At 33.3% G+C, this 23,132-nt stretch overlaps 1 protein-coding gene across 1 annotated transcript; it reads right to left on the bottom strand.

Moving 5' to 3' along the window:
• Positions 1-1,013: 1,013 nt before the first annotated feature.
• Positions 1,014-16,354, bottom strand: LOC141340216 (putative sodium-coupled neutral amino acid transporter 11). The gene is made up of 12 exons (XM_073845141.1): positions 16,313-16,354; positions 16,102-16,222; positions 15,100-15,174; positions 13,688-13,822; positions 13,507-13,572; positions 12,412-12,518; positions 9,102-9,181; positions 5,786-5,856; positions 5,548-5,709; positions 5,326-5,438; positions 1,395-1,526; positions 1,014-1,304 (listed from the first exon to the last, which is right to left on the bottom strand). Exons 1-12 carry the CDS (start codon positions 16,352-16,354, stop codon positions 1,014-1,016), a joined length of 1,395 nt encoding a protein of 464 aa, XP_073701242.1.
• Positions 16,355-23,132: the final 6,778 nt, after the last annotated feature.

Below are 23,132 nucleotides of genomic sequence, written 5' to 3'. Positions count from 1 at the left end.
AGTTACCTAAATGATCCACAGCTGTGTGTTTTTTTTTTAGTGATAGTTGTTTATGAGTCCCTTGTTTGTCCTGAACAGTTAAACTGCCTGCTGTTCTTCAGAAAAATCATCCAGGTCCCATAAATAATTTGGTTTTCCAGCATTTTGGTTTATTTACCTGTATGATTTTAAGATGCATCTTTTCACACTGAGAACAACTGAGGGACTCTTATGCAAAATGCTCACTGATGCTTCAGAAGGAAACACAATGCATTAAAACAAATTTAAAACTTTTTAACTTGAAGATCAGGGTAAACTTAACTTATTTTGTCTTCTGGGAAACATCTTCTGTTGCCTCTGAAGGGCAGTACTAAATGAAAAAAATATGACATTTAGGCAAAATAAGAAAAAATGTACACATCTCCATTCTGTTCAAAAGTTTTCACCCCCAACCCCCTTCTCACAAAATCCTATAGTTATTGCTGGAATGTGTTCAAATACACAAAAATGCTGGAAAACCGAAGAATTTGTGGGATTTTTCTGAAGAAAAGTTTGGACTCATGAACAACTATCAGCTGTGAATCATTTAGTTAAAAACATTGTATTAAGAATCAAGGGGATTTAAACTTTTGAACGGGGTCATTTTATAATTTTTTTCTTGTGGACTAGATGAAAACATCTTTTATGTGAAATGTCTTATTCAGCTCAGTACTAAATAAACAATAACATGCTTTTTTTATGATCCCTCTTATTTTGCTAAAATAATTAACATTTTGCAGATTCTGGAAGGGGAGTGTAAACTTTTGACCTCAACTGTATATCCTTATGCTTTTATGTTTTTATTGCCTTTGACTGAAAATTAGTGATGGGTGAGTGTATTAAAGCAAGACGGTAGATCTAGAAGATACCTCAAATAATTCAAAAACACTATTGTAGGCTTGTTTTTATGTAATTTCTTTAATACAACTGTCTTAAAAATGTATCACTAGAAAAACAGTATATTAAAAAGACTCCAGTGAAAAAGTTAATTTCAATCAAAAAACACTGACATTCTGTGTTGTATTGATAAATCTCAGCACACTGTTGGGTGAAGTTGTACTGGGAACGGAGGTGTTTGAGACGCTGCAGTAGAACATCTCTGCTCCGTGTGAACAGTCCTGAGGGAAGAGCACCATCATGATCAAGCCGATTATCATCACGCAAACACCTGTCACCAGGATGATGCTGGGAATGAGGTTTTCAGCGCGAAACCAGCGGCCATCCGAGAGCTTGAGGAAACAGGCGGCTGGGAAGATGAACATGAGTGGTACGGCACTTAAAACACCCTGAGAGAGACAGAAACAATATTTACAGACATCTCTGAACAGGACTGACTGTTCCCTCACTGGTGTTAATGAATCAACAGGAAATCTCACATTTAGTTCCAGTACAATACCCAGACAGTCATAAGAGAGCGATATGGCACTCGTCGCTGATACGATCACCAAGGTAATGATGACGTGCGTGATGGTACTGAGCTCTCCTTTAAAAAACACATTGGAGATCACCTGGACACAGTATGGACAATAAAAAAAAGGATCAACTTTGAAGAAAGTTAATTAAATAATAGAGCAAGCATCTGTAGTATGTCACACTTGAAAATGAATTATGAAAGAGTCAGGATGACTGTAATGTCATAGAGCAGGGGTCCACATTTTCTGAAAAATGCCAGAAAAATGAAAATGAAAAATTTGAAATGAATGTTTTCACCAACAGAAGGGTACATTCAACAAAATGTGTCGTCGCGTCGGCGCAGATAGGCGTGTGGTTAGCGCGCCGACATATAGCGCTGGTGCGCTCCGGGCGTCCCGGGTTCGAGTCCCGACTCGAGGACCTTTCCCGATCCCTCCCCTAATCTCTCTCCCACTTCGCTTCCTGTCCTATCTGATCTTTCCTATCACAATAAAGGCAAAAAAGGCCAAAAAATAAATCTTTAAAAAAAAAAAAAAAAAAAAAATGTGTCGTCGCAATCGAACAGGTGATGCCCGAGGCAGCTAGAAAATTCAGATTGATGACAAAATGGCTCAATAGCATTTGAGGTGAAACTAGCAAAGTTTTTCAGCTGAGAAACCAGTGGCCCCATTCCCAGTTGAAAAGTCCGTGGAAGAGCTGAAAATGATGAAGGCAGATTTTGGCGTTTGATTAAAAAAACACAGTGGATTCTTGAATCAGTTTTGCCTCTCAAGGCTGCGGTTCTCTCGGTTGGTTGTTCATCCTTTTCTTCTACATTTTTTCCTTGCTTGGATACAGCACTCTGTGAACAGCCAGCTTCTTTGGCAATGAATGTTTGTGGCTAACCCTCCTTGTGAAGGGTGTCAATGCTCGTCTTCTGGACAACTGTCAGATCAGCAGTCTTCCCCATTGTGTAGCCTAGTGAACCAAACTGAGAGACCATTTTGACGGCTCAGGAAACCTTTGCAGGTGTTTTGAGTTGATTAGCTGATTGGCATGTCACCATATTCTAATTTGTTGAGATCGTGAATTGGTGGGTTTTTGTTAAATGTGAGCCAAATCATCACAATTAAAAGAACCAAAGACTTAAACTTCTTCAGTCTGTGTGCGTTAAATGTATTTAATACACAAGTTTCACAATTTGAGCTGAATTACTGAAATAAATGAACTTTTCCATGACATTCTAATTTATTGAGATGCACCTCAAATGCAGATCATTTGTCTGTGTGGTGCATGACAAAATAAACTATTCTAGCATTAAAAGGTAGAATAACTACAGGTAAAATCAAAATAAAATAATAATAATAATACTATAACTAGTAGTCAGTCCGGCCAATGGTATTTTCTTTTATAAACCAACCCGGCACCCCATGAAAGAAAAGAAAATGATGTGGCCCTCTCAGAAAAAAAGTTCGGGGACCTCTGTCATAGAGGAAGATCTGAAAAATGAAATCAAGTGTCTACAAACTTTGACAATGTGTCACGCCAAGGTAAAGGAGGATATTAAATGCCTTTTAACATTAACTTAACTTTTTAATAAATAAAAAAAGTGTTAAAATCAGAGTTCTACTTTACATTATTCAGGGTATTTTTTTCATTCATATTTTTATTTTTCATTTTTATGTTTTTATTTGGTTTTGTGTTTATATGGTATATTTTTATTTGAGTTATTTTACTACATCAACTTCAACTAAATGAAAATGCTAAATATTGCATTATTTTATTTCAGTTAATGTTTATTTGATTTTAAGGAATCACATTTCTTAAGGTTTTAATTTTTAGTTAAATTTTTGTTACTATAATAACCCTGCTAGGAGCATTCAATTAATTTGGTATTTATTTTTACAATATTTATTTTTTAAATTTAGCATAATATTTATATAAAAAATTACATATTTAGTATAATATTTATAGAATATTTAGTATTTTTGTTGTGTGTTTTTGTCATTTTTTTATTTATTTTAGTTTTAATCAATTTATTAAATGAAAAGGACAAAATTTGCCGTGGTAGCTAGCTATAATAAAATTCAGAAAATAAATAAAATGATGAAATTAGTTTTATATATATATATATATATATATATATATATATATATATATATATATTTTTTTTTTTTTTTTTTTTTTTTTTTTTTTACAAACTTTGACAACAATGTGTAAATGTTGCATGAAAATGTTGTTTTATTTCAATTAATGTTTATTTGATTTTAAGGAACACATTTCTTAAGGTTTTAATTTTTTGTTTAATTGCAGTTACTATATTAACCCTGCTAGGATCATTCAATTAATTTGGTACTTATGTTTACAATATTTATTTTTATATGTATCAAAGAATTACTATGCCTAATACTGCTGTCATTCCCATCTAATTATGTTAGTTTTAGTAATTTTGTTGTGTGCTTTTGTCATCTTTTAATTTTTTTTAATATGTTTATATAGTTTCTGTTATTTATTATTTATTTTAGTTTTAATTCATTTGTTGTGTGCTTTTATCATTGTTTAATTTTTTAAATATGTTTTAAAGTTTCTATTATTTTTATTTTAGTTTTAATTATTTTACTAAAAGAAAAGGACACATTTGCCTGGGAAACTAGCCAAAATAAAAATAATAGAAACTTTAAAAACATAAAAAAAACTAAAATTAAATAATAAAAATTTTATTTTAAGTGACAATTTTTAATGCTTTTAATTCTAGTTCCATTTACATATTTACTTTTTTTTTTATGTTTAGTTTAATTTTTGTTGTGTGTTTTTACTTTAAAAAAGTTTTTATTATTTAATTTTAGTTTTAATTATTTTATTTAATTATTAAATAAATTTTTTATTATTTAATTATTAAATAAAATTATACAATTATTATAAAATTGGTGTCTGTCATTGTTTTACGTATTTTTGAATATGTTTTTAGAGTGTTGTATTTTTATTTTAGTTTTAATTATTTTACTAAATGAAAAGGACACATTTGCCTGGGAAATAGTTTAGTTTAGTTTTTGTTGTGTTTTTACTTTTTTAAATAAATGTTTATATTATTTTATTTAATTGTTAAATTAATTTTTAATTATTTAATTATTAAATACATTTTTAATTATTATTTAATTATTAAATAAAATTATACAATTATTATAAAATTGGTGTCTGTCATTGTTTTACATATTTTTAATTGTTAAATTAATTTTTAATTATTTAATTATTAAATACATTTTTAATTATTATTTAATTATTAAATAAAATTATACAATTATTATAAAATTGGTGTCTGTCATTGTTTTACGTATTTTTGAATATGTTTTTAGAGTATTGTATTTTTATTTTAGTTTTAATTATTTTACTAAATGAAAAGGACACATTTGCCTGGGCTTAGTTTAATTTTTGTTGTGTTTTTACTTTTTTAAATAAATGTTTATATTATTTTATTTAATTGTTAAATTAATTTTTAATTATTTAATTATTAAATACAATTATACAATTATTAAAAATTGGTGTCTTTGTCATTGTTTTTTAATTATTTTACTAAATGAAAAGGACAAATTTTGCCATGGAAACTAGCTAAAATAAAATTTCGAAGATAAATTATATATTTTTTTACTTACTTAATGCATTTTATTTTAATTACAATTTTTTATGGTTGAGTGTACTATTAATTTGGTATTTATGTTTTTATATTAAAAAAATGTCATTCACATCACAACAAGTAATGAAGAGAACAATATATATGCAGTTATGATGGAAAATCTGCTTAAAAGTTGATCAAGACTATGATCAGATCTTTATTTCAGTTTTTGTTTTTTAAGCATTCAAGTAGTCAAAAGTGCCTTTTATCACTCATAGTGTATATAAAAGCTTGAATTATCTTACCTCACGGGTTACAAAGCACTCCAGAGGGTAGGTAGTGATTATACTGACACCGTAGCAGAATCGACCGAATGTAGCCAAGTTATCATTCCTGCAGTAGTTCTCAAATATATCACCTTGAACAAGAAACACAACAGGAAAACATGCCTTTCTTTCAGTGCTTTTTGTACCCTTTGGCACAGATGTATCAAAGTAATAAATGCGGATATTGTAACCTAAATTTACCTTGTGTATAACCAGTAAAAGTGGCATAACCTGCAGCAGCAAAGACAGCACTGACCACCACAGCTGAGCCCACAGATACATGTGTGACAAAAGACCAGCTGCTCAGTGTGGGCTCCTTCAGCGACCCGTAGATCATAAAGCTGTTGTGGTGGCAGATGAAAGCTGAAAAATATCAAATACATCAGTTTCAACTGAAAAAGTTACTTTAAATTGATATCCATTGAAAGTAAATCCTCACCGAAAGACATGACAGCAACTGCCTGAATTGCATTCCACCGTGCAAACACCCATGCATCTTCTGACGCAGGTCTGTGGGTGAAATACAAATGTGATGTAATGTTAATTTTATAAATATTTGGTTTTAATGTTGGTGGCATGCCCATGCAAACTCCACTGCCAGGGTGTTTTGAGTGTTTTTACAGGGTTTCTGTAAGTTTATGAAGGTAAATTTAAGACTTTTTATAAAACTTTTTAAGAGCAATTTTAAAAAGTAAATTAAAGAGCTCACAATATGTCAGTGTGTATCTAAATGTGAATGCCTAAGCACAGAAAACAAGTTTTAATACCCTTTGATAGATATTTTTCTTGTTTTAAGCATGAACTCAGTTAATCTATCAGAAAAACACTTCATTTTGCATTTCAAGTAAATGATATATATATATATATATATATATATATATACAGTATATATATATATATAATATATATATATATATATATATATATAATAAAAATATATATATTGCAGTGCGTGCAATGTAATGCCATGACTTGATGAATTTATCATTTCTTATGATAAGTTATTTTTTATCATGTTTTTTTTTTTAATTCAAGAGAGACGCATTTCCAAGTCTCTATAATATTTAGGTCTCTAGAAACTGTAAGGTCCTGATTTTTGAAAAAATCATACCTTCAATCTGGATTTCACATACACTGCCACTCAAAAGTTTGGGATCAGTAAAAAAATTTTTTTTTAAAGTATAATATGATCATCAAAGTTCCATTTATTTGTTAAAAAATACAGAAAAAAAGTAATATTGTTGCAATTTATTTTTTTTTTTTTTGTATACTTTAAAATATTATTTTCTGTGATGCAAAGCTGAATTTTCATCAGCCATTACTAAAGGCTTCAGTGTCACATGATCCTTCAGAAATCATTCTAATATACTGATTTATTAAATTAATTATCAATATTGGAAACAGTTTTGCTGCTTAATATTTTTTGGAACCTGTGATACTTTTTTTCAGGATTCTTTAATGGATAAAACAAGTTCAAATGAGCAGTAAAAATCTTTACCATCACTTTTTTTTTATCAATTTAACACATTCTTGCTGAATAAAAGTATTAAGTTCTTTCAAAGAGAGAAAGAAAGGAAAAAATTACTGAACACAAACTTTGAACGAGGTGTTTGTTGTTACAAAAGTTTTCTATTTTAAATAAATGCTGTTCTTTTTCACATTTAATTTAACAAAGAATCCTAACAAAAAGTGTTACAGGTTCCAAAAAAAAAAAATATTAATCAGCACAACTGTTTTCAAAACTGATAATAAATCGGCATATTAGAATGGTTTCTGGAGAATCATGTGACACTGAAGGCTGGAGCAATTATGCTGAAAATTCAGGTTTGCATCATAGGAATAAATTATGTTTTAAAGTATATTAAAATAGAAAACCACTATTTTAAATTGCATTAACATTTCACAATATTACAGTTTTTTCTGTATTTTAATCAAATAAACACTGCCTTGATGAGCAGAAAAGTCTCCTTTTAAAAGCATTTTACTGATCCCAAACTTTTGAGCGACAGTGTAGGTTTGAATTACAAAATATACAGTAAAGCCCGAAATTATTCATACCCCTGGCAAATTCTGACTTAAAATTACTTTTATTCAACCAGCAAGTTTTTGTTTTTGTTATTGAGCGGAAATGACAGGGTTCTCCCAAAAGATAATAAGATGATGTACAAGAGACAAATCCAAAGTTCTATACCATTCCAAATAGTCCAAGCTGTTCTAAAGCATCCTAATGACCCTGATTCAATCAATCAACTCAACAGGTGAAAAACAGAAGCTCTCTGCTGTTGGTTTGTGGACAGTCATGGCTAAGACAAAGGAGCTCACTGAAGACCTGCGGCTGCGCATTGTGGCTGCTCACAAGTCAGGAAAGGGCTATAAGACCATATCTAAATGTTCTGAAGTTCCAGTGGCTACAGTGCAAAGTATTATTAAAAAATACAAAATGTTCTGCACTGTGAAAAATCTCAGAGGACCTCGTCGGAAGCTAAAAGTGACAACTGTGCTGGCCAGGAGGATAGTGAGAGAGGTAGAAAAGGATCACCACCAAGGCCATCCTGATGAATCTGGGCTCTGCTGGTGGCAACATCTCAAGGCAGACAGTCCAACAAACACTGCACACCGCTGGGTTCCACAGACGCAGACCAAGGAGGACACCATTTCTCAAGATAAGTCACACAAAAGCCCGCTTGGCCTTTGCAAACGCTCATCTAGACAAAAAAGGAGACTTCTGGTCTTCTGTTTTATGGTCAGATGAAACAAAAATTGAATTGTTTGGCCACAATAATGTAGCCTTCATTTGGCGTGAAAAAGGAGAAGGCTTCAACCCTAAGAACACCATCCCCACTGTCAAACATGGTGGTGGGAACCTAATGTTTTGGGGGTGTTTTTCAGCCGGTGGACCAGGGAACCTAATCACAGTAAACTGCATCATGAAAAAGGAGCAATACATCAAAATTCTCAACAACAACATCAGACAGTCTGCAGAGAAACTTGGCCTTGGGCACCAGTGGACATTTCAGCATGACAATGAACCAAAACACAGCAAAAGTGGTGAAGAAATGGTTAGCAGAAAAAAACATTAACGTTTTGCAGTGGCCCAGCCAGAGTCCTGACTTAAATCCAATTGAGAATCTGTGGAGGGAGCTAAAGATCAGGGTAATGGCAAGGAGACCCTCCAACCTGAAAGACTTGGAGCTCATTGCTAAAGATGAATGGGCAAAAATACCAGTGGAGACATGCAAAAAGCTGGTCAGCAATTATAGGAAGCGTTTGATTGCTGGAATAGCAAAATAAAGGCTTTTCTATTGATTATTGAAAAGGGTATGAATAATTTTGCCACTTTTTGTTCAAATGTAAATTAAAGATGTGTAATAATTTTTTCCACAATGATGCCTCTTGTACATCATCTTATTATCTTCTGGGAGACGTCTGTGTCATTTCTAATAAAAAAAAAACTTGCTGGTTGAATAAAAGTAGCTCTATGTCAGGATTTGACAGGGGTATGAATAATTTCGGGCTTTACCGTATGTGTATTGTTTCTCTGCACTGTGTCACTATTTGCATTGTCTCACAAAGGCCAAAAATATGATGAAAAGTCAAATCAAAATTAGTTCAACCCTGTAAACTGAGCTCAGTGAGGTCATTTCTCAGAAGGGAGTGTTTAAATAGTCAATCATTATCCTGAGCTGTGGTCAGCAAACATAAGCATATGGTGGATGGTGTGAATGAATGCACACAGACGGAGAGAGATTTTATACATCTGTGGTCCTAGTGTCACTGCTCTCACGACCACTGTGATGAGGATGGCAAGAGTCAAAAGCATGGACAATAAAGATACCTGGAACAGAGGAAGAGAGAGAGATCATTTCTGTCATTTCTAACCTATAAAGCCTGCTGTAACATATTTAATATGCAAATTTATGAGGTCTCTAAATACCAAAATAAGAGGGATCATACAAAATGCATGTTATGGTTTATGGTTTATTTATTTAGTACTGACCTGAATAAGAGATGTTTACATATAGTCCACAAGAGAAAATATTAGTTGAATTTATAAAAATGACCCTGTTTACATCCCCACTGATTCTTAATACTGTGTGTTGTTACCTGAATGATCCACAGCTGTGTTTTTTTGTTTAGTGATAGTTGTTTATGAGTCCCTTGTTTGTCCTGAACAGTTAAACTGCCTGCTGTTCTTCAGAAAAATCCTTAAAGTCCCACAAATTCTTCGGTTGTCCAGCATTTTTGTGTATTTTAACCCTTTGCAACAGTGACTGCATGATTTTATAATGCATCTTTTCACACTGAGGACAACTGATGGACTCATATGCAACTATTACAGAAGGTTCAAACACTCACTGATGCACCAGAAGGAAAATCCATGCATTGAGAGCCAGGGGGTGAATACTTTTTAAATTTAAAGATCATGGTAAAGTTAACTTATTGTAAGTGTTTTTTGTAGCTTCTGAAGGGCAGTACAAAATTTAAAAAATATGGTATTTAGGCAAAATAAGAAAAATTACACATCTTCATTCTGTTCAAAAGTGTTCACCCCCAGCTCTTAATGCATGTTCTTTCCTTCTGGAGCATCAGTGAGTGATTGAACCTTCTGTTATAGTTGCATATGAGTCCCTCAGTTGTCCTCAGTGTGAAAAGATGGATCTCAAAATCATACAGTCATTGTTGGAAAGGGTTCAAATACACAAAAATGCCAAAACCAAAGAATTTTTCTGAAGAACAGCAGGCAGTTTAACTGTTCAGGACAAACAAGGGACTCATGAACAACTATCACTAAACAAAAAAACGCAGCGGTGGATCTTTCAGGTAACAACACAGTATTAAGAATCAAGGGGGTGTAAACTTTTGAACTGGGTCATTTTTGTAAATTCAACTATTTTTTTTTTCTTGTAGACAGGGGCGGACTTTGCCATTAGGCAAAGGTAGGCAGTTGCCTTGGGCCCCGAGCTGCAAGGGGGCCCCCTCAAAAAAATTTGGTCGAGGTGATTTTTTTTTTTTTTTTTTTTTACTGTGTGGCAAATGTCAAAGATTCTCTGAAAAGTCATCAGAATACTATAGAATATATTTTATGGAAACTGGCGCCTCCCTCGAACACCACACTGTTGGATTATTCCATTATTTCACGTCGCATCTGCTGCAGAACTGCGGAAGTGATTGAAGAAATATTCTATATTTCGTGCTACAGCGTACATTCTGTCAGATACATTCTGGCGCCTCCGTCTCAATACTGTACAACGCAGCATACATCCACATCAAATGATAACTCAGTGGCAGAGTTCCACTCACGCAGGGGCGTAATTTCCATTGAGGACGCACTTTTCAAAATCCTGTTTGTGTCCTCCTACTTTCAAATGGCTTTGTTAAAGTAATCTCTTGTATTTTAACATGCTCAGCGCCGTCGAGAGTTTTGCGCGATTGTTAAAACCAAAAGTAAAATGCGCACGCACATTCAAAAGCAATTTTAATACCTCAGGTTTAGAGAGTGACTTCCCAATGCGCGCAAATTAGGCTACATAAAATATCTAGGCTGTTATTAGTATGTGAGCAGATAATAAGATGATAATGTTGTCTATAGCTCTGTATCATGCTTGAAAAATTCGGTCTCTATTTGCAATTTGAATATTAACAGAGTAGCCTACTTTGATTATGGCTACATTTGTCAACACCACTAAGAACGAACTGTGTCGTTTATTTTTTTGTCATTTCTACTGTAGATTGTTTAAAAATACAGTGGCTGCCTCTAATTTAAATGGCTCTAATAGAGAAATTAACCAGCTTGTTCATGTACTCATGTTTACATTCATTCTTGTCCATTGCTTAAGGCGTAAAAAAAATGTATTTAAAGGCTTTCAGAATTAGCCCATTTGCTTGTAAAACATCGTCAATCAGAATCGGCCATGAATACTCAAGATCGGTGCATCGTGCATTACTAAAAACAAATTGGGTGCTCCTAATTTTTTTTTTTTTGGTGCTCCTAACTTTTTGAACGTGGGGGCACCAGTGCTACCAAGTAAAAAAGTTAATTTCAAGCCCTGTGCAGGTAACAGCACTTCCGTGTTCACTTTTGGCCATTATAGTAATGACGAAGACTGTAATAAAGCATTTTACATTTATGTGTCCATATTGATCATTTAGATCAGGGATCACCAAACTCGGTTCTGGAGGGCCGGTGTCCTGCAGAGTTTAGCTCCAACTTGCCTCAACACAGCTGCCTGGAAGTTTCAAGTATACCTATTAAGACCTTGATTAGCTGGTTTAGGTGTGTTTGATTAGGGTTGTAGCTAATCTCTGTAGGACACCGGCCCTCCAGGACCGAGTGTGGTGACCCCTGATTTACATGATTTATGTCGTGTGTTTCTTCTCGCTTTAGTAAAACAAGATAGAAGACTATAAACAACTTTTCCAATTTAGGCAGCAGCAAACAGATCTAGTTAGGAGATTCTGCTTGGAAACCAAGGTAAATAGAACAAATGGCAACTCTTCCTTGTGAATAGATAATCAATATTATTGCACAGGTAATATATTATGAGAATACGATTTAACAGTTTTACAAGGAGGAACAAAATATGTAGAGGGCCCCATTTCTGTGTTTGCCTTGGGCCCCAAAATGGCTAAATCCGCCCCTGCTTGTAGACTATATGTAAACATCTTTTATGCGAGATAACTTATTCAAGTCAGTACTCAATAAACAATTACATGCACTTATTATGATCCCGCTTATTTTGGTAAAATAATTAACATTTTCAGATTCTAAAATGGGGGTGTAAACTTTTGACCTCAACTTGGAATGTAGCACACAGGTAAAATGTATTGTGCTTGTTTGTCTGTTTAAGAGCCGAACATGAATAATCAGACATAGAACACTGTTGTATGAAAAACTTTCCAAAGAATAAGCATAGAAAATACAGGTCTGAAAAAGCAAGCGAGTGAGTAAATAGCAGCTAAATGACAGATTTATTGTGTGAAATATTCATATAACCACAAATCACAAATGATTATACTGAAAAGAAAAATAGCTCAGGAAATAAGTGGAAGTTGGTAATACTTAACCTTTCCCAGCTTTGCTATATCTCTATAGAGAGACAGCGGGGTTGTAAACAGAAGAGTGGACATCAGAATTACAAAATGTCTTTCTGTAAGAATGTTTCCAGGACCAACTGGAAAATCAAAGAGCACAAATGTCAGGTTTCTGCTTTTATCAATATGTTCATTGTGGGAAAAAAAAAATGAGAATATGACATTTAGACCCAAGATTAAAGAATTTAAATGGGTCTAAGTGCATTTATTGTACTATGAAAACATACTCTAATTTTTAAAACTTAGAACTTGCTACAGTCTTAAAAATAAAGGTTCCAAGGGGTATTTTTGCAGTGATGCCATAGAAGAACCATTTTTGGTTCCCCAAAGAACCTTTCAGTGAACAGTTTTTAAAAGAACCATTTTTTTTAAATCTAAAGAACCTTTTTTGACCGTAAAGAACATTTTCTGCATTTGAAAGGTTCCATAGGTGTTCAAGGTTCTTCACAGAACCATTGATGCCAATAAAGAACCTTTATTTTTAAGAGTGTACAGTAAAAAAAAAAAAAAAAAAAAACGGTTGCTCTAAAATCCATAGACTAACAGAATTATTCACATTTGCATATCATTCATGCCTATGTGGTGTTCAGAAACATAATAAGGGAGATGTGAACATGAATTTCATGCTGTTTACTCAAACGTCTTAAATGCACAGCAGCGAAAAAGACTAAATGGATAAAAATGGTCATAATAAGTTCATTATGAATTTCCTGAACCACAAAATCAGTCATAAGGGTCAATTATGTGAAATTGAGATGAATACATCTGTTAAAAGTTGAATAAATAAGCTGTTTTGAAAATCAGGAATCTGAGGGTTCAAAAAAATCCAAATATTGAGAAAATAACCTTTAAAGTTGCTTTAAAGATGCATATTACTAATAAAAAAAATTTACGGTAGGAAATTTACTAAATATCTTCATTGAATATGTATCCTAATGATTTTTGGCATAAAAGAAAAATTGATCATTTTGAGCCATACAGCGCATTTTTGCTTATTGCAACAATTATACCCGTGCTACTTAAGACTGGTTTTGTGGTCCAGGGTCACATTTGTAATAAGCAGCTCACCTCCTGGGATTCTCATAAACACTTTGGTCAGCGTATCACCTGTGATGATGTTGTAGCTGATCATTGCTATTTAGGACACAATAAAGGCAAAAAAGAGGTGTATTCTTCAAAATCTCAGTTCACCTCACAAATTAAATACAACAAAAGATCATTAGGACAGAAAATGGATGTCTGTGATTACCAATAAATGGGTAAAGAAACTGTAGAGCTGACACAATCAAATATCCTATTTGGCCGAATGTGCTTTGAACCAGAGACTGATAACTGTTTGTCCCAGACAGATTTCCTCCCCTGACCAGCAGGATGATGGAGTAATCTGCAGGAAGAAAAAAAACCCCAATGCATTTCTGTATATTTTAAGTATTAAAAAAAGTGTAAAATTTGTGTAAAAAGCTTAATGCATGTGAAAATGTCATTATGTGAAATGACATGTTGGTCTTCATTTACTCAACATTATTTAGATCCCATATTGTCTTTTTTTATTTATGAAACACAAATGCAAAGTTGGGTGGAATATCTGAGCTGCCTTCTTTCATGGTTAGAAAAGCATTACAAACAATATTTATGGTGATATATTTATGATGATGGTGATGGAGATTTACTGTCGTGTTCCAAAAAGAAGGCAAAAGCACCATAAATCTGTCACAAATTTGTCCAGTATACAAAAGTCAAAAGTTTAGATACACCTTGCAGAATTATTTTACCAAAATAAGAGGGGTCATACAAAATGCATGTTATTTTTTATTTAGTACTGACCTGAAAAGAAATGATGCTCCAGAAGAAAAAACATGCATTAAGAGCTTTTGAACAGAATGAAAATGTGTACATTTTTCTTATTTTGCCTAAATGTCTTTTTTTCATTTAGTGCTGCCCTTTAGAAGCTACAGAAGATACTTACTTGTTTCCCAGAAGACAAAATAAGTTGAATTTACCCTGATCTTAAATTTCAAAAAGTTTTCACCCCCCGGCTCTTAATGCATAATTTTTCCTTCTGGAGCATCAGTGAGTGTTTGAACCTTCTGTAATAGTTGCATTGCCCCTCAGTTGTCCTCAGTGTGAAAAGATGAATCTCAAAATCATACAGTCATTGCCGGAAAGGGTTCAAATACACAAAAATGCTGAAAAACCAAATAATTTGTGGGACCAAAAAAAATTTTCTGAAGAACAGCAGGCAGTTTAACTGTTCAGGACAAACAAGGGACTCATGAACAACACACAAAACAAAAAACAACAAAAAACACAGCTGTGGATTATTTGGGTAACGACAAAGTATTAAGAATCAAGCTTATGTAAACTTTTGAATATTTTTTTCTATTATGGACTATATGCAAACATCTTTTATGTGAAATATCTTATTCAGGTCAGTGCTAAATGAAAAAAAAAAGCATTTTGTATGTTACCTCTTATTTTGGTAAAATAATTAACATTTTGCAGATTCTGCGACCTCAGCTGTAGGCCATATTTTTCTATATACTTTAATTTTTATCCAAACTATGCCCTAAACATCACTCTAAGCTATTTTGTATAACCAATGCATGCGAGTATTTTAACACATAGTATAGTTAACGGCTCATGCATATTTGCAGTGCATACCTGTGATGATGGCAACCAGAACAAGCAGCAAGAGACCCATTGGGAGACCAGCCTGACTTAAGGAATACGGCAAACCTAGATGAATTTAACCAAGAATTAAGAAATGCAGACAACTTGATACAAATAGATACAAATGTGACAACTAACCCCAATCTCCCCTACAGGGAAAGATCTGCTGACTAACTATTTTTTTCTGATCAGGCAGGTGATAGAGAACAAAAATAGCAGCAAGAATGCATACATTAAAATGTTTTGCTGACCTCTTCTAGACCCAGAGATATATCATAGGACTAGAAAAAATATTTAGTTCTTTTTTTTTTCTCCAGCAGAAGCATGTGAACTGATTGAGGCTATTTTCCAGTCATATGATCCTACACCACATGGAATCTAAGCCAGTTCTCACATCTACTGACCTACTAAAATACACAAATGTGACTAATAAGAAACTAATGAACATAATAGCACCCACACAACATCAAGCAAGCTTTTGACTTGAAGAATAGATTACATTTTCTATACAGATATTTCATAGACTATATTTTACCTTAGCTATCCTGCCTTGCTTAAAATAAAAAGACAATTTAAATGTATAATAACCAAAAACTATTCACTATAAGCCAAGAGTTTGTATATAGCCATCAAAACTATGAAATTACACAAATGAAAGTATGGGAATTATGTATGACCAAAAGAAAGAGCATTAACTACATCCATTTAACACAATATTTTAGATATAAAACCACCATAAAATCACCTGACATTCTCTTAACCAACTTTATGAGAAACACTTAATAAAGGAGTTCACATACACACTTGCTGATGCTTTTCCCTCAACATCCACGTCAACTAATCAACTTATAATAATAATAGTTTTGTAAGAAAATGCACACATACAATTTGCATTTGCCAACACATTTTAAGATCAAAAGGGACATATATTTAGTTCGCTGTGTCCAAACTTTTGACTGATATTGTCTATGAGCATTGATAACAAAATATTACCTATAATCCCAGATCCAATAATGGAATTGATGAAATTAAATGAGGCCGAGGAAATTGAACTAGTTCCACTTTTCTCCATGTCCTTATGTGAAGACAACAAACAATTCCTGTCACCCTCCATCTGTAAAGACAAAAACTCACATCAGAAGGATGTCCAGTATATCTCAGACTTACAATTATTAATGAATGATCAGAAAATATACAAACTCACCTGTTGAACTGTGCTGCTTTTTTCTCTTTTGTGGTTCTGCATTAAAAACAACACTTCTGAGATGTCCGGCTGCACTATATGGATGTTCCCCATGTCAGTAAAAGTTCTCCACCTGATTTATTCAGTCCACCCACAGAATAAAAATACGCCCCCTTGCTGCTGTGCTCAACCATCGGCTGCAGACTATTTGAAAAGCTGTTTCTACATGAAGAGCTTAATCTGTGTTTGACACACAAAGCCTGTTAAACCGTATTATAGCTGCTGGATGAACATTTGCTCAACAGTCTCACCTTATTGGGAAATAGTGGAAAGTAATTAAACTCAAGAATAATGTAACTAAAGGAAAATGCAGATAGATAGATAGATAGATAGATAGATAGATAGATAGATAGATAGATAGATAGATAGATAGATAGATAGATAGATAGATAGATAGATAGATAGATAGATAGATAGACGGATGGACGGACGGACGGACGGACGGACGGACGGACGGACGGACAGACAGACAGACAGACAGACAGACAGACAGACAGACAGATAGATAGATAGATAGATAGATAGATAGATAGATAGATAGATAGATAGATAGATAGATAGATAGATAGACGGATGGATGGATGGACGGACGGACGGACGGACGGACGGACAGACGGACAGACAGACAGACAGACAGACAGAGAGATAGATAGATAGACGGATGGATGGACGGACAGACAGACAGACGGACATACAGAGAAGACAGACAGACAGACAGACAGACAGACAGACAGACAGACAGACAGACAGACAGACAGACAGACAGACAGACAGGCAGACAGACAGACAGACAGACAGACAGATAGATAGATAGACGGATGGATGGACGGACGGACGGACGGACAGACAGACAGACAGACAGACAGACAGACAGACAGACAGGCAGACAGACAGACAGACAGACAGATAGATAGATAGACGGATGGATGGACGGACGGACGGACAGACAGACAGACAGACAGACAGACAGACAGACAGACAGACAGATAGATAGATAGACGGACGGACGGACGGACGGACGGACGGACGGACGGACGGACGGACAGACAGACAGACAGACAGACAGACAGACAGACAGAGAGATAGATAGATAGATAGACGGATGGATGGATGGACGGACAGACAGACGGACGGACGGACGGACGGACGGACGGACAGACAGACAGAGAGATAGATAGATAGATAGATAGATAGATAGATAGATAGATAGATGGACGGACGGACGGACGGACAGACAGACAGACAGAGAGATAGATAGACGGATGGATGGATGGATGGACGGACGGACGGACGGAAGGACGGGACAGACAGACAGACAGACAGACAGACAGACAGACAGACAGAGAGATGGATGGATGGATGGATGGATGGATGGACGGACGGACGGACGGACGGACGGACGGACGGACGGACGGACGGACGGACGGACGGACGGACGGACAGACAGACAGACAGACAGACAGACAGACAGACAGACAGAGAGATAGATAGATAGATAGACGGATGGATGGATGGACGGACAGACAGACGGACGGACGGACGGACGGACAGACAGACAGAGAGATGGACGGACGGACGGACGGACGGACGGACGGACGGACGGACAGACAGACAGACAGACAGACAGACAGACAGACAGACAGACAGACAGACAGACAGACAGACAGACAGACAGACAGACAGACAGATAGATAGATAGATAGATAGATAGATAGATAGATAGATAGATAGATAGATAGATAGATAGATAGATAGATAGATAGATAGATAGATAGATAGATAGATAGATGCAAACAAGCTCTAGTCATATGCCATATGTGCTGTAGTTTACACAGACACACAAACACATAGGGACACAGTGTTTTTGTCTACTGGACAAATCTTTGTGTCCTAGATTGTCTAGTGCTGCTGAGCAACGACCCAATCCAATGACATCTGGATGATACTTGAAGTGCCCACAATCTTCCTAAATAAGAAACATAATGCACAATTTAGATGCAAGTACACTGTTTTATTTGTTTTTTGCTTTTTTTATTATGTATTATTTAGTTCAAGATTGGAATTATTTTAGTTTACCAGCCTAATTGAACTATTCAAATCTGTGTTGTACTTTAAAGTATTAATAAGCACCAATAGCAATGCAGATGGTAAAATACAAGGTCAAAAGTTAATTAAAAGTTTGTGTTTAGTGGTCGTGGTTCATGGAAAGTCGAATTTTGATTAATGTTTAACTTAAGACTGACAATATGACTGGCAAATTAACAAAATTTGTTCATTGTATAGCTTATGAAATGTAAATTAAATGCTTTATGTTGTCTTACATACTGATATGAAATTGAAATAAAAATATATAAGTCAAAAAAAAAGTTTGGGCACACTTGACTGATTGTGTTTCTCAAATATGTTAAAACGCTTCTGCTTAAATACATTAAGTTGAAATTTTTTCTTAAGATAGATATCAATTTTTTTTTAAATTTTTTTTATTTTTTTTTAGGATTTTAATGGATGAGTGGACCAAATAGTGAAACAGCCAAAACATTTCTGGCAGACACTATTTTATTACATTTTTTTTTCTTTCTGACTGACTGACTGACTGAATGACTAACGTAAATGTTTTTATTTATTTATAATAATAATAATTACTAGTATTATTATCATTATTAATTAATTTAATAATTTATTAATTTTTTGGTTGCTTCTGCTTCAAAAACATATTTAATTTAATTTAATTTAACATTTAATTTAATTTTATTTTATTTTTTCTTTCTTTCTGACTGACATGTTTTTATTTTGTTATTATTATTATTATTATTATTATTATTATTATTATTATTATTATTATTATTTTTGCTTCTGCTTAAACGCTTTAAATTATTACTGAAGATAAATAACAATTATTATTATTGTTGATTTTATTTATTTTTAACATGTTTTACTTTTTCTTTTTCTTTTTTAGGATTATAATGCATGAATGGACAAAATAATGAAAGAAAAACAGCCAAAACTCTTTCTGGCAGCCACTGTTTTATTTTATTTTATTTTATTTTATTTTATTTTATTTTATTTTATTTTATTTTATTTTATTTTATTTTATTTTATTTTATTTTATTTTATTTTATTTTATTTTTTATTAGTATTATTTATTTATTTATTTATTTATTTAATGTTTTTGACTGTAAATGTAAAATTTACAATATGTAGATATTAACACCAAAACTGTTTATGTGATGTAATCCACTAGGTGGCGGAATCAGCCTTCGCAGTCCTTGTCTGAAGTGTTTGCCAGACGTTTTGAGCTGATAATATGCGATGGAAGATACTGGAAAATTGATTAAACCTACAAAATTGCTTTACTCAACTATGGTGTTTTTATTAACTTAGTCTAAAAATTTTAAGTAAAAAAAAAAAATTATTGTAAAAAAAAAATTACTACATGGTGCTTCATAAAATAATAAATGTCATTTATTTACTATATCGCGGTAACCGTGTCCGTATTTTACAATACTGATGTTTTTTTTAAAGAAAACATATGATAAAGTGACAAACCTGGCCTTGAATTTGTCTTTTTACCTCGTCTTTTTTTTGGATTATAATGGATGAGTGAGCCAAATAGTGAAAGAAAAACAGCCAAAACACTTTCTGGCAACCACTATTTATTATATTATTTATTTTCTTTTCTTTCTGACTGAAATAAATTGTTTTATTTATTTTAGAATTATTTATTATTATTATTATTATTATTATTTGACTGCTTCTGCTTAAATGCTTTAAACTGAAATTATTCCTGAAGATAAATATTATTTTTTAAGTATTTTGTTTGGATTATAATGGATAAGTGGACCAAATAGTGAAAGAAAAACAGCCAAAACACTTTCTGGCAGCCACTATTTTCTTTTCTTTTCTTTTCTTTTCTTTTCTTTTCTTTTCTTTTCTTTTCTTTTCTTTTCTTTTCTTTCTTTCTTTCTGACTGACATAAATGGTTATAATTATTATTTATTATTTTTATTTATTTTTTGACAGCTTCTGCTTAAATGCTTTAAGCTGAAATTATTCTTTGAAGATAAATATTATTTTGTAAGCATTTGTTCTAGGATTATAATGGATAAGTGGACCAAATAGTAAAATAAAAACAGCCAAAACACTTTGTGGCAGCCACTATTTTATTTTATTTTATTACATTATTTTATATTTTATTATTATTATTTATAAAGTGACAAACATGTCCTTAAATTTGTCTTTTTACCTCGTCTTTTTGACAATACACTAACTAAAATCTATATATATATATAGACGGGAAATAAAGTAAACATGCTATTTTATTTTATTATCTGTCTTGTTTTTGTCAAAATGTGCGTATTTTAAGTTAAAGACAAGGGGTGGGGCAAACCCCCTTTTGAAAACTCATTATACGAAAGCAAAAGCCATAAAAAAATTAAATCAAAGTAAAAACGACATGTGAAGTCATCATCACATCTCGTCTTTTTGGCGTCAGAGACCGTCAAGTTGCGAAAATTTAGGACTCCCACTATGGCGAAGGTCAAGTTCTTAACATTCATGAGCGAATGTTTTCCATTGGACGGTTAAGATGCCACGTCAGCACAATCTAATTAATATTCATGAGGCAAGCAGTTAATAAATGAAGGCAGACGAGGCAACGTTGGCATGGCGTACTTAATATTCATAAGCCAAGCCTTAGGCATAGTAGGATTGGTGATTTCGCTCTGGGTCTAATGATTAACCGGAAGCGCTCATCTCTGTGATCTCAGGCACTTCGCTCTTTTTGATCACAGTCTTCTGCGATTTTTTTTTCCTCGCCGAAAATCCCTTGGAGTTTACTTACTTGGGTAAAGTTGCCCACACTGTATGTTTTGCTTCACCTTGGATCACTGAATCAAGTTTTGCTCCTGGACGCCGAGGATTAATTTTCCCCTCATGTTGGCAGATATTCCCTGATTTTTTTGCTGGAAGATGGTGAGTGGATCATAAAGTGCTGATGAAAGCTATAAAAAATTACGGGCAATAAAATGCTTCGGGTTATAATTAAATGCAAATAAGACAATATTTGAACTAAGATTTTAAATTAAACCTAGTGGGCTAGTCTAAGCTTTATTGTGATTACACAGTAGCAAAAGTCAGTTTTTGAATTGTTTTCTTATTCAGGTGACAGTATTACAGTGTAACAACATTTTCAACTCCCGTTTTTTATTTAGTGATTGATAGAAATAGTTTAGCTGTCCGTGATAGGCATACTTTTGTTTTTGTATTGCATACAGTAAGTCATTGTTGTCATAACAGCATTAGATGCAAAAGAAAAAAGTTATTTAAATATCTGTACATTGATTGATTTGTTTGGTTTTCCGACATCCATTTATTATGTCAGCACCACTGGTCTAGACTGCGCCACAGGTTTTGTGCTTTATTTAACGTAGAGCATTTCATAACACTTCTAATGCATTTGATTGCAATGATGAAACGCATGTTATATTGAATACAATTTATCCAAGCAATCATCGCTTGTTTTTATTTTCACGCCGTGGTTTTTCTGAGAGACATGTCAACTGTCCTAACCCTGGTTGACGCCCTGGAAATCCACTTTTCCAGTGATTGATTCTTGAATCTGCGGTGGAAGAGATGATGCCACAGGATAAAAATAGTTTATTCAACTCACACGAAGTTGTATGTTTGCATTAGACTGCTAAAGCGCGTTTAATTCGACTTTGGAAATGAACTATGTCGATTCGGTTCGGAATCGATTCTTTCGAACGATTCATTCTAAATAGCTCACGTAATCTCTTCAGCACGTTGTCGCTGACATTTCGTCTACTTTTGTGAAACCAATGTGACCCTGGACCACAAAACCAGTCATAAGGGTAAAATCTGAAAGCTGAATAAATAAGCTTTCCATTGATGTCTGGTTTGTTAGGATAGGACAATATTTGGGGAAAGAATCAAAATATTCAGAAAATCGCCTTCAAAGTTGTCCAAATTACGTCTTTAGCAATGCATATTACTCATCAAAAATTAGTTTTAATAATGTTTACTGTCATGGAACATGATTTTTACTTAACACTGTTATTTCATGCACCTGTCAAGTTTGAGATTTAGTTTTTTTTTTTTTTTGGTGTTTCATAAAGTGTTTTTTCAGACTAGTGGAAAGAAAACACCCAAAAGACACTGTTAAGTGTTTCTTTTATAGCACTTTATCTATTTGTGTCAATAGATTTCAATTACAATATATACTTTTAAAGGCCGTTTTCTCAAAATTAGTTTTTTCTCCTACACTGAGCCATAAATCTCCACTTCAGTAGCATTTACACACACCAAACTTCACATTTTAATTCCTGTCTATATCCTGAAGGTTTTCACTGAGGGATTTGTTCATATATAATTTGCTTGATTTTATACAACATTTTATTCCACCAAAAATGTAAAAAAAACAACAACAAAAAAGTTTACAAAATGAGATACCCAAAATCCCCTCTGTAAAAAGTTTTGTCTCTAATATGTCAAAAAAATTAAACAAGAATTTTGAAACTGACTTCATCCAGTGTTTATATTTTTGTACTAGAAATGTATGCAAATTAGCACATATTTCATTAAATAATGGCTCATTTGCATATCTAAACCTAACATTTTAGAAAACTTGTAATATAATTTTTTTTTTTGCAATTATCAATGTAATCAATCAACTGGGTAAGTAAGGTGATAACTATTAGTTCATTTTTTTTTTTTTTTTTTTTTTTTTTACCCTTTTCACCTGCAGTGTCTCGCTTTTGATTTT

Source organism: Garra rufa, chromosome 8 (genome assembly GCF_049309525.1).
Source record: "Garra rufa chromosome 8, GarRuf1.0, whole genome shotgun sequence".
Lineage (NCBI taxonomy): Eukaryota > Metazoa > Chordata > Actinopteri > Cypriniformes > Cyprinidae > Garra > Garra rufa.
The sequence above is the reverse complement of the archived record's forward strand: the minus strand, read 5'-3'. Positions and strand labels throughout refer to the sequence as shown.

What these genes read in the sequence shown, in the direction of transcription:
- LOC141340216 (XM_073845141.1), bottom strand. Translation starts at nt 16,354, where the DNA reads ATGCAGAACCACAAAAGAGAAAAAAGCAGCACAGTTCAACAG. An exon ending in TCTGGTTGCCATCATCACAG is followed by an intron (nt 13,823 to 15,099) that starts GTATGCACTGCA and finishes TTCTTCCTGCAG; the next exon opens with ATTACTCCATCATCCTGCTG. An exon ending in GTGACACTAGGACCACAGAT is followed by an intron (nt 5,857 to 9,101) that starts GTATAAAATCTC and finishes TTTCACCCACAG; the next exon opens with ACCTGCGTCAGAAGATGCAT.